At 40.0% G+C, this 13,675-nt stretch overlaps 1 protein-coding gene across 1 annotated transcript; it reads right to left on the bottom strand.

The window, feature by feature from the left end:
* Positions 1–1,055: 1,055 nt before the first annotated feature.
* On the bottom strand, positions 1,056–8,479 carry LOC113633901. Its single transcript, XM_047811252.1, has 3 exons — positions 8,338–8,479; positions 7,834–8,207; positions 1,056–1,391 (listed from the first exon to the last, which is right to left on the bottom strand). The coding sequence occupies exons 1-3, from the start codon at positions 8,375–8,377 to the stop codon at positions 1,056–1,058; spliced, it is 750 nt and encodes a 249-aa protein (XP_047667208.1). The 5' UTR covers positions 8,378–8,479.
* Positions 8,480–13,675: the final 5,196 nt, after the last annotated feature.

Below are 13,675 nucleotides of genomic sequence, written 5' to 3' on the forward strand. Positions count from 1 at the left end.
ACTCACCCAGTGAAAGCCACAGACACATGAACAGAACAGTGAACATGATGAATGGTGTAAGCTGAAGGAAACTATTCTTTCTGTATACTGATATGTACATCATCAGGATTCATGAAGCTCCACCCAACAACATCGCTCACATAACAGTGTCACTAATCTTACTGAAAGATTCCTAATTGTTACTGAAACATTCCTGCTTTACATTCAGCCTCACATGGAGAACATGTCCTACATCTATTTTAATCAAACACAAAACGCAGGAACTGATAATAAAAGCTAAAAATCAATATAATATTCTAGTGGGAGTAATTAACAAGGGACTCTTAACTGGACATCTTTTATTCCTTTTTATGCTGTGATTATTTTTTGCTTGCACAATTATTAATAAAGGACATTATGTTGATTTGAAGCTGGTCCATGATTTAAAAAATAATTTCTTCAGTTTGTTGTTTAAAAAAAATGCACAGATAGTGATTAAACTGAACTCATAGACAGATGACTGAAGAAGTGAGTGTAAACATGTAAATAGCTCCATCTTGTGAGAAAAGCATGGCTCTGCTCCAGTCATGTGTTGTGCATTTGTAAAGTGTGGCTGGGTAAGATAACCAAAAGAGGTGGACTATCAGTTTAAAAGCAGCAGACTGGTCACTTGGTTCACTGTTATCATATCAGTCTGTTTGTTTGTTTGTTTGTTGTTCTCCCTTCCACACTTATACTAGCTCCTTGGTTTAAGAACAGGTAAGACTGTGTGTGCACCTGTATTCCACCTAGGAATTTATTCCATGTAGAAATTTATTCCATGTAGAAATAGTCTTCCACTCATCTCCCTGTTTGATGCGGATGAGTGAAATACTGTGCGCGGCGGAGTTGTTCCAAGGCTGACGGCACGAGTGGCAGGGGGTACCGGAACGTCACAGTTAGGTCGTTGAGGGCTCGGTAGTCAGTGCAGGGTCGAAGCCCCCCGTCCTTCTTCTTGACGAAGAAGAACCCCGCTGACGCCGGAGACATAGAAGGGCGACTGAACCCCTTCTTTAGTTCTTCCTGAATATATTGGTTCATGGCCGCAGACTCTGTCTATGAGGGGGGAAGATTCTCCCTCTAGGTGGCGTTACTCCTGGCAGAAGGTACATGGCGCAATCACAGGCACAATGTGAAGGTAGCTCCGTGGCCTTGACTTTACTAAATGCATCTGCGAGGTCTAGGTATTCGTCGGGGAGACCAGGTATGTCAGAGGAGATCAGCATGGTGTCTGTGGTGTTAAGTTGGCACGGCTCCACCGGGTCCCTGGTGTGCGTGGCACATGCGCTGCCCCAGCTGGTGATGCGCAGCTCGGACCAGGAAATGGTCGGGTTGTGGAGCCGGAGGCATGGTAGACCGAGGATGAGGGTGTGCTGTGGGGAGTGGATAATATGGAAGGAGAGGCGCTCCTGATGCTGGTCCCCCACCTGCAGGCTGAGTTCACTGGTGAGGTGTGTGATGCACCCCTCCTTTAGCGGTCATCCGTCTATCGCCTCCACTGCTAAAGGACAGAAGGGATCACCGGAACGTTATGACTGTGAACAAATTTCCAAAATTACCGGCTGTGCCTGAGTCGATAAGTGCATAGACTTCCACACACTCTCTGTCAATCTCGAGCAGCACACTGATTTGGGCACAGCTCTGCGATCAGGGGGTGACGGAACGATGACTCACCGGTTATTTTGCCGTCGGGTTGGGCAGATCGGCAGTCGGTGTCCAGATTCTCCGCAGTAGAGGCAGAGATCAATACCGGCAAAACACAGTGTCAGACAGTAAGCAAAATCAGAGTCAGGGACAGGCAAAAAGGTCGGGGCAGGCGGCAAACAATCAGAACGTCAGAATGAGAAAGCAGAACAATCACGGGAAAACAGAACACAGGAAAACGGTCAGAATGACTGCACGAAGACAACTCGAGACCTTGAACAGGTATGAAGTTCAAGTGTGGTTTTATATGAATGGGAGATGAGGAACAGGTGGCGGTGTAATCAGGAGGAAGGGTGGCTGATGGGAAGTCCGGTAGTCCGGAAGCGCGGTAGTACTCCGGAGATGCGTCTCTATGGCGACGCTCGGGCGGTGGTTCGTTGCTCATGACAGTAATGACTAACAGCATAGGCACTATATTCACTCTCACATTAGACACTGTAGCCCCCATCCGATTAAAGAAAGAGACAAAACACCTGCACCATGGTATAATAGTCATACCTTACATCCTCAAGAGAGAAACCCGTAACCTCGAGCAAAAGTGGAGAAAAACTAAATTAGTGGTTTTTAGATTTGTGTATAAGGACAGTATGTCCAGCTATAGACAGGCTCTAAAAGCTGCTAGGGCCGAGCACCTGAGCAAACTCATAAAAAATAACCAGAAAAATCCAATTTTTTTATTTAGCACAGTGGCTAGATTAACAAAAAAACAGAAATGTGAACACTATTCCACTCCAGTTCAATCAAAAACTTGTTCACTAGACCCCATCCCAACTAAATTACTGAAAGAAGTGTTATATAAAGCCTCTTAATATTTAACTCCTCGCTATCTTTAGGTTATGTCCCTAAATCTTTCAAGTTAGCAGTTATTAAGCCACTCATTAAGAAACCTAATCTAGATCCTAATGAACTACCAAATTACAGACCTATTTCTCATCTTCGATTTGCGTCCTTCTTACAGGAGAACAATATCTTTTGAAGAGTTTCAGTTAGGGTTTAGGTTTCCCCATCATAACACAGAAACTGCACTTGTGAAAGTCACAAATGACTTGCTCTTAGCTTCGGACCATGACCGTATAGTGCTGCATTCGACACTATAGATCACAACATTCTTCTAGATTGCTTACAAAATTACACAGGTATTCATGGACAGGCTTTAAGTTGGTTTAGATCCTACCTGTCTGATCGATACCATTTTGTAGAATTAAATGGTGAATCCTCAAGTTTATTGCCAGTTAATTATGGGGTCCCTCAAGGATCAGTCAGACCCCTGCTTTTCTCGTTTTCCTATTTCTCTCAATATGAAATATGAAAATGCTCTACAGCCTTTAGTAGACAGATATTCTGGGAACTACCAGAAGTCCTGAGTTTTGTGATCTCAGAGAACGTGAAGGCTTAGGCTTAGGGCCTGCACTTACGAACTCTACTATTTGATCACCGTCGTCTAGCTTGCTGGTGCAAGACCCCCTCTGTAACCTATGGTTACAAAACTAAAAAAGGAAAAACAATTATTAAGGCAAAGGGTATTACTCAAAATTCTACCAATTCTAATCAATTTGAAATCATTGACACAGCTGGTGATCGATCGAGTGAAATATCCCGATAAACCCAGTCAGCTTATGTCGCACAACCAAATCACTCGAGATAAAATGGGGTTTAATTTGAGAAACCAGACACAGGTAAAAAGGTTCAGGTTTGTGTACGATAAACGTGTTATTTCCCGTTTCATAACTCTCCCTTATGGGTATTGACACCTATCCTGATGTATTTTTATGTATATATGTATTAATGAATGTCTATGTTGTTCATTTGATTGTCTATACAGTTGTGAACACTTGTCAAGGAAAATATGAATGACTTCTTTCGATAGGAGGATGCAACTGCCCTTATCATGTGTTGTATGCAGGCCTAGTAATAGTGGGAAATCTTATTTTATCAAAATGCTGCTGGAAAATTATAAAGAGGTATTGTCAAGTTCCTGAAAATATTGTATGGATTTATTCATGTTAGCAGCCTTTGTACGATGAATTGATGACCAAAATAAATATAAATTTTATTCACGGAATCCCCGATTCCTTGTGTGATGACGAAATGTTTCCCCCAGCAAAACAAACTTGTTGGTAATAGATAACTTGATGAAATCTGTGAGTAAAAACGAGGAGGTAGAAAAAGCTTTTACTAAATACACACATCAGAGAAATCTGAGCGTCATATATCTGGTTCAGAATGGGCAAGTCTAGTAGAACAATCAATTTGAACACCAATTACATGGTTCTTTTTAAAAACCCTAGAGATAAATTACAGATCAGTGTGCTAGCTCGGCAAATGTATCCAGGTAACACTTTTTAGAATCTTTTCAAGACGCTACCACCATACGGTTATTTTTTGACCTAAAATCAAATACACCAGAAGACTTCAGACTCCAATCAGGTTTGTTTCCGCAAGAAAAATCAGCTGTGTATGTTCCGAAGCAGAAGAAAAAAGTGTTACTGAAAACAATGTCTATACGCTTGAAAAAAACACTTACGTTGTTGAAAGCATTACACGAGGCTCCAGAAGAGAAAAGTTATATTGCGCGATGCACTTACCGAACTCATTCTTAGCATATGTGAATTAGCTTTAAATGTGCTCAGTGGTACCATCCCTCTAACAGCAAAACAGTACAGAGAATTAAAAAAGCAGAAAAAATGGATAAGCTTTTTTGCAGATAAAAGAGCAACTGTAGAAAAGTAAAGTAATTAATCAAACTGGAGGATTTCTTTTACCGCTACTCAGCGTGGCTGTACCATTTATAAGCAGCTTGATCGCATCCCATAACAGTTAACATGGAGACCACTGAGAAAATGTATTTAGTCCCTCAACATCAACTTAACAAGCTTAGAAATACCGTGATAGAAAGAGTTTAAGAAACACTGTTGAAAACAACTTAGACGAATGCTTCAGATATTGTCAAGGACGGATCTGAATGAATACTAGAAGGTAAAACTCTACACATCTGTCCCGCAAAAGATTTTAAATTTGGTTAAACTGAGTGATCAGGAATCACTGAGTCTGACCCTACCAAAAATACCAGAAAGCAAAATAGAGGCAACCGTGACCAGTTTCACACCCCCACAGTGATGAGATCACACATGAGGTGCTTGCTAATGTTTTAGCGAGGTATAAAAGAAATGTCTCATACATTATTTAAAAACTTTTAAAACCACGCGATGCTGCTTCGTGGAATGACGAGGGTAAATTTATTTTTAATGGAAACACGACCAAAGAATCTCACAAGGTAGATTTGCTTAAAAATCTCACGGCCTCTCAGTTTCAGACGATCGAAGGCCATTAGGTTGGACTGAATTGTTACATACTGTAGCTAGACAACTAAATTATACCCTTTTCAAAGTCCGGTCACAGACATTGACTCCACTTTCTGCCCATTTGTTCCTTATTTTTGTTGTGCATTTTCTGTTTTCAAGGCATATTTCTTTAAGTTTTCTGTCTTAAAGACAGAAACATTCCATGAAGATTTACCTTCTTCAAGAAGTTTGATAATCCTCTCCTTTGTTTCAACTGACATCTCTCATGTTCGAGCCATGAGTTATGTCAATCATCTTGGTTCAACACATCACTAATGTGTGCAAGCACTCTTTTTTTTAACTGCAGACTAATCAGCAGTTGTAATCAGATACAGGTGTTTGTTTTAAAAATGCAAAGTGCTTGGTGATTCCATATAATTTTCCTCAGATTTGTGTGATTCCATATTTTTTCCTCTGTTTGATCTGTAAAAACAATTGTAATTGACTATAGTTATCTTTCTTTGTTTTTTTTTTTTTGTTGTTTTTTTTTTAGCGTTTTATACAGCCAGAAGTTTGGATTGTTGAGTGAAAATTGCTTTGTGGCATATATGTGCTTGTTTTTTTTTCTACACAATTAAACATTTGAATGAACATCATCTGAGTGGGGTGATTCCATACTTTTTGCCAGGAGTTGTATAAAGTGGCACTGTGCTGTGCCAGTCCAGAGTTAAAGTGAAAGTGACAGTCCCGAATTAAAGTGCAAAAAAGGGGGGTGCATAGAACAGTGGGGATGGAGAGAGAGGTCCAGTGCTAGATCCTGGGTGTCTCCTGGTTTAAGATCTGAATGGCCTGCGGGAAGAAGCTTCTCCTCATCCTCTCTGTGTTTGCTTTCAGGGAGCAGAAGCATTTCCCTGAATGCAACAAAGAAAATAGTCCATTGTTGGGATGGCTGAGATCTTTTGCAATCTTCCTGGCAATCTGTGTCTTAGATGGTGCAGACACTGCCGGGCCTTCTTCACCAGGGTGGTAATGTGACAGGTCCTGTGTCATGTGAACACCTAGGTACCGGAAACTGTCCACTCTCTCTACTGGGGTCCCGTTGATGTTTAGCGGTTGGTATGGCCGCCCCTGCTTTGTGCTGAAGTCCACTATCAACTCTTTAGTTTTGCTGACGTTCAGGAGAAGATTGTTCTCCTGGCACCATCTCTCCAGGTTTTTAGTCTCCTGTAGGTAGGCCGTCTCGTCGTTGTTGGAGATCAGGCCCACCACAACAGTGTCGTCAGCAAACTTGATGGTGGTGGAGTTGGAAGTGGCCACACAGTCATATGTGTACAGTGAGCACAGCAGGGGGCTCAGAACACAACCCTGGGGGGGCTCCAGGGCTGAGGGTGAGGGTGGATGATGTGTGTTTGCCCACCCGTACAGCTTGTGGTCTGTCTGTTAGGAAGTTGGAGATCCCAGGACCTCCAACTTAGAGGTGACCGTGGAGGGAATTATGTTGTTAAACGCTGAACTGTAGTCCACAAACAGCATTTTCACATAATTCCCTTTTCTACAGTCCAGGTGGCTCATCATGGTGTGGAGATGAGCAATGGCATCCCTAGCGTCGCTAGTGTGGTTAGCTGCAGCGTCGAACCGAGCGTAAAAGGTGTTTAGCTCGTCTGCCAGAGAAGCGTCCACATTCCCCATTCTAGAAGCAGGTGTTCTATAGTCCGTAATGTTCCTGCCTCACCAGGGGCCATCTTCTATAAATAAAACTGTATCTATATAAATAAGTATACAAAATAAACAAAAAAGTCAAAGAGTAACCGGAGCAGTCCCGACGGCAGCCGACCTCACTGGTGCCATCAAAGCTTTTTCCCTACCCTACATGTTTTGTCACATGTCTCGTCAATACTCACCTGTTTGTACTGGACTTATTATTATGTCGGTTTTTTCCCCCCGCATTGTGTGTAGCTTCGCCGAGTCCTTATCTTTAGTGTGTCGATTTATGTATCATGTTTTGCTGCTTCTTATGTTGGTGGATTTATGTTCCCTGTCTGTTTCTTTTGTTAATATTTTTTTTTACTTATCCCTGTTTGGGTCTGCTTTTATCCCTGTGTTTCCTGACAGAAGGATTCTCTACCTTGAGGTTTTACTGAGCTCACTATCATGTTATCTCACTCTGTCAACTCTTGGCTGTATTCAGATCTGATCTAACACACAACAAAAACAGACCAAAAAGAACAGTGTAACAGACTGTAAACATAGATGAAGACCTTGTTACTAGATGCTATCCAGCTGAGTATTTTAGATAATTCAACCAAAAAATGGAACACATAATTGCTTTCTGAGCTTATTACTATGTCCTATATAGTTATCTTCTCATCTAGAAATGCTGACATTAGGACTGTTTTCAGAGTAATGTTACCCACTGACACTTAGCACTATTCAAACAGTCGTAAAGGAGTAAATATGCGTCTCATACACTTATTCATATCTACATGATTCTGACCTTAAAGTTAAGTTGTTTTTCTTGCAGAACAAGGTAAAGTCCAGTGCTAACATCTGAGTGTTTCATACACACACTGTTTCATGGTGAAACATGTCGAAAGTCATCAGTAAACTTTGTGCACATTTAAATGTCTACACCTTGTCTTACTGTGTTACATCTTTGTTAAATCAGGGGAATTAACAGCATGAACCTTAACCAAGAATTAAGTCAATAATCATGTAATACAAACAGTTTGTTTTTCATGAATTGTTCAAACATTAAGCTTTATCAATTTGGGTAAGAAGATAATTAAAATACAGGAACTAGTAAATGACTATTTGAATGAAACAGATAAACAGCTCCCCCTGCTGAGAAACAAAATATCAAGCTTGACTTTTTGTACAGTCTGTTAGAGTTTTGTGTCAATGTGGGCACCATGGCACAGTAGTACAGTGCAGAGTCGGATACTGCTGCAGGAAAGATCTCCAGATCTACTTTCTTCTCATTTTTACGAAGTTTGGTGGATAGTCGTGGGTCAAGCTCATGTTTAATTCTAGTGTCTGTGGATTTATGAATCTGCAGCAGAAACTCTGGTTCTGATTGAGGTTTTTGTCGATACCAGTGGAGATTGTAAGCTGAGTCATCATATGTGCAGGTCAGTGTGATGTTGCTGCCTTCACTTGAAGATATGATGGATTTGTCTGGTGTAATTCTGCTGTCAACAGCACCTGCTATAAAGACAATGCAACAACATAAACATTTCTACTTTCATTGCTTAAGGACATATCATTTTTTTGCTAAATGAATCATCATGCATCTTCAGCATTCACCTAAATGTTATGTATAATATAAATGACTTACCAATATTTTTGACAACTATCAACACAAAGAAGAATATCATGATTGTTCTGTGTGTCTCTTGCAGTGGATATAAATGTCAGTATCTCTGTGAAACTGTCTAAACTGTATCTCACCACATACAGCTCCACCTACTGAGGTGTAGTCATGTCAATGTCTGACATCAGTCCCTCAGCCTAGAATTTCCTTTTCATGTCACTTCTGACCTCATTTCCTTTGATTCACTTAAATCTGTTTCTAATCCAGTAATTCACCCAAATAATTAATGATTGATAATTTGTTGCAGTTTATAATTTGTGTTCATTCTCCTAATTTTTACATTTTTTACATGTTTTAACATTTTTCTGAATCTTCAAAAAACATTATTTAAAATGCTGAAAAGACCTGCAGTCTCATGTATTGTATTAATCTTGTGTATGCATAGTTTTGTGTATAATTTGTGCATATCTATGGATACAATGTAATATATAAAGATCCTGTGCGTGGGAATGTGTGAATAGTTACTCACACTAGTAACCATGTGCATGCAGAGACCTCTAGTGGTAGAATAGTGAAATTGCAGGTATGATTCTAAGATGCTCTCCTTCCACTTACTGTAAATCATTCACTCATTCCTTCATTCATTCCTTCATTTATTTTCTACCACTTATCCGAACTTCTCGGGTCACCGGGAGCCTGTGCCTATCCCAGGCGTCATCGCGCATCAAGGCAGGATACACCCTGGACGAAGTTACTGTAAATCATTTCAGCGTAATTTGTATTATTGAGTAAATAGTGATTTTGATGCTCACACGGTTCAGACAGTTTACACATGTTTTTAAGAACTGCAGGAACTTTTTTTTTTTTTTACTGTAATTAGCTTCTATTTTAGATATTCTGTTATGTCTACAGCAGACAGTAACATAAGCAGCCTAATGAGGAAGTTTAGAATATTTGGTCATTACTTTAATGATTCTTAATGTAAATGAGCACAAGCACAGAAACAGGAAATATGTAGGATTTATTAATATACATTGTGTACAGCTGTGGATATACACATGAAACATAATAATACTTCAGCTATGTATGATGATTAACACCATTAAATCTCATATGCAGTGTGTTAGCTGTGAAAGCTGCAAAAGCCAGAAAGTCACAGTAATTAACTATGTTTAGTTACTGTAATGTGACCGATAAAGTTACCTCAGTAACTACTACAAACATGGTGTTTGTAGTAGTTACTGAGGTAACTTTATCGGTCACATTACACCTCACCTGTTGCTGCTAGTGAAGGAATATTGACTGATGTAAAGTTAGTGTAGCGCCCCCTACCTTTAACCTCAAATTATGGGGAGCTCCGGGTTATAACTTTGTCTCTCGACTGGGATATTACTCTCCTTCCTATTGTGCTTTTGTCTACTGATAATTTACTGATAATGTTGGCTAGTTTATGCAATAACCGCAGCAAATTATCACCAAACTAACTTCAATCAACTCAAAAGGTAAGTAAACTTGTAATATCAGAATTCACAGTCACAACACATGCGTGGGCCCACACACATCAGTTACAAACCCTGTTGCAGGCCTGTAACTTTGCTGGGGAGTGTGGTGGCCTTTAAAACAGCAAATGGCCTCTACACTCCTACCAGCTGAAACAAAACAAACAGATTACCTGAACGGCTGAAATTTGACTGTGAGACAATGCAGTGTGAATAAGATAGGAGAGAATCAACTGATTATTCTTTTGAGATCCAGCAGAGTGATGCTATTCTGGACAGGACATTTGGACTGTGTGAGCTATAGCATGATAGATCTAGATGACAGGTTTGTACAAAAATATTCAGTTTTGAGCTCAGGTAACTGTGTGGAGTTTTAAATGTTTTCCAAATATCCAAATTCCTCCCAGTGTTTCCAAGGAAAGACTATGTAAATAGTTACAGAAGAATGAAAGAATGAATAAATGAAAGAAAGAAATGTCAATAGTGTAAATGTTTAAACTTTTTAAAAATAGAGAGAGAGTATTAGCAGTATTAGCACAACAATGGCAGGTCACGGACAGACCTGGAGTTGCGAGGAGGTGCAAAGCCTCATGGAAATTTGGTCTAATGAACATATTAGATCATGTTACAAATGAAACACCTGTCTCGCCTCCCGACCACCACCAGAGGGATCCTTCTCCCGAATTCTAGTGACTTCGGAACTACATCTCCCACAATCCACCGCTCCTGCCGTAATTACTCCACCAGCTGATATCAATCACCTGCTTCCTATTTAAGCTGAACTTGAACCCCATTTCTGTGCGAAGTCTCGATTTGCCTCTGCTGTCAGTCTGAGCGTTTTCCTGTCTGTGTTTTCCTGGTTTTTTGACTCTGTTTTGATTTCATTCCGTTCTATGATTGTTTGCCGCCTGCCCCGACCTCCTGCCTGTATTACTGTTTCTGATTTTTGCCTCTCCTTCGATATCGTGTCTGCTAATTCTGATCTACGCCTGTTATACTTTGAGTTTGAATTAAAGAGCGTGCAAATGGATCCTCCGTCCCATGATCTGTCATTACAGAAGACTTCGCCACCATATGATCCAGCCGCTGCCTCACAGCTCTTCTGCCAGGCTCAGCCGGTCAGCGAACTCTGCCAACAGCTGACTCATGTCACCTCGGTCATGGGTGAGAGCAAACAATTAACATCAGGGAGAGACGGCAGACAGAAACAAGGGGAAAACACAGAAAGACACGTTACAGGTCACAACTTTCAAAAACTCACAAGAACAGTGCGGTTTTCTCTTTATTTAGCAAACAGTTCAGGGACAGGGTGTTTCATAGGTCTGTGGAGCAGTGCCGGGTTAAGGTGAAAAAACTCCGCCAGCAGTACATCCAAGTGCAGGCTGCACTTAATAAAACAGGCAGCTCGGGTAACGAGAGAGACAAGTTCCCCTGGTACGATGACCTGGACAAAATACTTGGGACAAAATGGATATTGATCCAGTGGATGTTGTTGAGTCCCATGAAAATTCAACATCGTCCTCTTCCAATGATGCTATTGATGCATGCAATGATGAAGTAAATTGATGTCATTTTGGCATAGGGAATGTATACTACCATAGATAGTTACGCCATAACTTGATGGTGGTAAACTCACCGTCAATATCTGTGTCAGATGCGGTAGCCCGGTCACCTGTGTCCTTGTCCCAGCAGTTTCAGCCAACCCAGCCTACTGCCCTGCTGCCAGTGAATCATCCACATCAGCATAGGCAATCAGAATCTACATCTACCCAAGATGAACATCCTAGCACTTCCTAGAACCTCCAAATACAAATTGCAACATGAGTCTCTACTGGCACAGCGTCTCTGTATTTAGTGTTCTGTCAGGTCAGCCAGGACCGGAGAGTGTCACACAGTAGTCTGAAACTGCCTCTTCGCATTCTGAAGTTTTTTAACCAATCCTCATCTGTCCAGGTTGCGTTGATGTGGGGCCACCAACTGTCATTACGTGCGCATCTCCAAATGCTCCTGTGTTTAAAAAGGATGAAATTGGTGACATTAGATAAACATCTAGTCATTATGATAATTTTCAAGAAAAGATATCTTAATTTTCATTATTATTATCATATGTAAACTGCTATATTGTTAGATGAATTAGGTCAATGTCATTTTGCTATTAATATTTTAAACTTTTAATAAAGTTTATCACTCTCAAAAAAAGTACTAAATCTATTGGCAGAGTGACTGAAATCTGGACAGATAACAAACGGTTTAATGACAAGCAAGCAGAAGCATTGTATAGGGTTAATAACACAGTGAGAATGTTATCAATAAGACCTTGGAGACTTTTACAGAAACTTACAGAAAACAATTTAAAGAAAGAGAGGGCATAACATTACATTATTTTTGGAAGATGAGCATGTCAGTTTTGCAAAAGTTATGCTTGCCGCCTCCTGAAGTGTCTTGCGTTGCGTTTGCAGTGTATTAAAATGATATTTTCAAGCCGCATCCGCACTTCATTCTGAAAATTAAGACTTTGCATAGAGTTGTGTATACAAGTGATGTAGTAGATTACAACCACGAATATAATTGCAGCGTGCAGTTGTCTCTCCATGGTGTATGCTGTATTTTCCTGTATTTTCCTCTTTTTGTTTACTTCCGTAGTTTCGTTGGAATTTCCCGCACGTTTATTCTGACCAATCGAGAAGCAGTTTAGGAAATATGCTCAAAGACATGTGGCCAATGAGTGATGTGGATATTATCACATGACTGCATTTTGGTTCGTTTCATCTGGTGCGGAACAGAACGATCAGTGTGGGTGTGAAAAGTAGATGTAAATGTCAGTATCTAAACTGTATCTCACCACAACTAGCTCCAAACACTGAGGTGTAGTCGATTCACGGGTCCGATACACAGGTGCTATTATCCTACCTACTTTTAATTATATAAGCAATTGTCATAGATGACAATTGTCAAAACTTGCAATTATTTATGTAAATGAACATGAGCAGAGCAATAAGAAATAAAAGGGATTCATTAACCTCCATTGTGCACAGTTGTGGCTATAAACATGTTTCATAAAGATGCCATTAACTTCACACTATTGTTTGATTTCTGTTAAACCCTAACATTTTATTCACTGCTGGCTATAAGAGCTGAATTAGTGCTACTGTTTGTTGGAAATTGGTGAACTGTGTAATGGTAAGCATCTTTGCTTACCATTACACAGTTCACCAATTTCCAACATTGGCAAATTTGGCAAAAAAACATAAGAAATTTTCCGATACTAGGTTACATGTGTAGCCTCATTTCTATCAGTGTGCCTGTGACATTACTAAAAACACAATGTATTATATAATCACATCCAAACCCACTTTCCCTTCTAAACATCATAAACAAGTGCTTAGTGCCCTGCAGCTGCAACCTAACAAATGCTTTCAGAAAAAAATGTGTTGAGGAAATCCTGAATGTCGCAGTACTTGTGGGCACAGAATAGAGTTAACTCAAACATCAGAGACATCCGTAATCTCGTCATGTTTTAGAATAGATTCAGTATCAGAAACATTGACCTTTATCAATCAAATTTACTCTCAGTTAAAGTGACAACAAACTTTCTTCTACTGAACTTTTTACTCTCTAGAGGAGTTTCTTTATTCATCCATTTCATCTTCTGTAAAATCTGTACAATTGTAAATGTACAATCAAACTCATCTGTTCTGAGAGGTTTGTAAATGTTCATTGCTCTAGTTCACATAATACAAAGTAACATGCAGCTATGCATGCATAACACACAAGACTGAATGATTAAATGAATGCACCATTTAATCAATCAGTAAATTTTAAATGACTATTGATTACTGTGTATCATGGACAAAACTGTCAGG

This window comes from Tachysurus fulvidraco, chromosome 1 (genome assembly GCF_022655615.1).
Source record: "Tachysurus fulvidraco isolate hzauxx_2018 chromosome 1, HZAU_PFXX_2.0, whole genome shotgun sequence".
In the NCBI taxonomy this organism is placed as follows: Eukaryota; Metazoa; Chordata; class Actinopteri; order Siluriformes; family Bagridae; genus Tachysurus; species Tachysurus fulvidraco.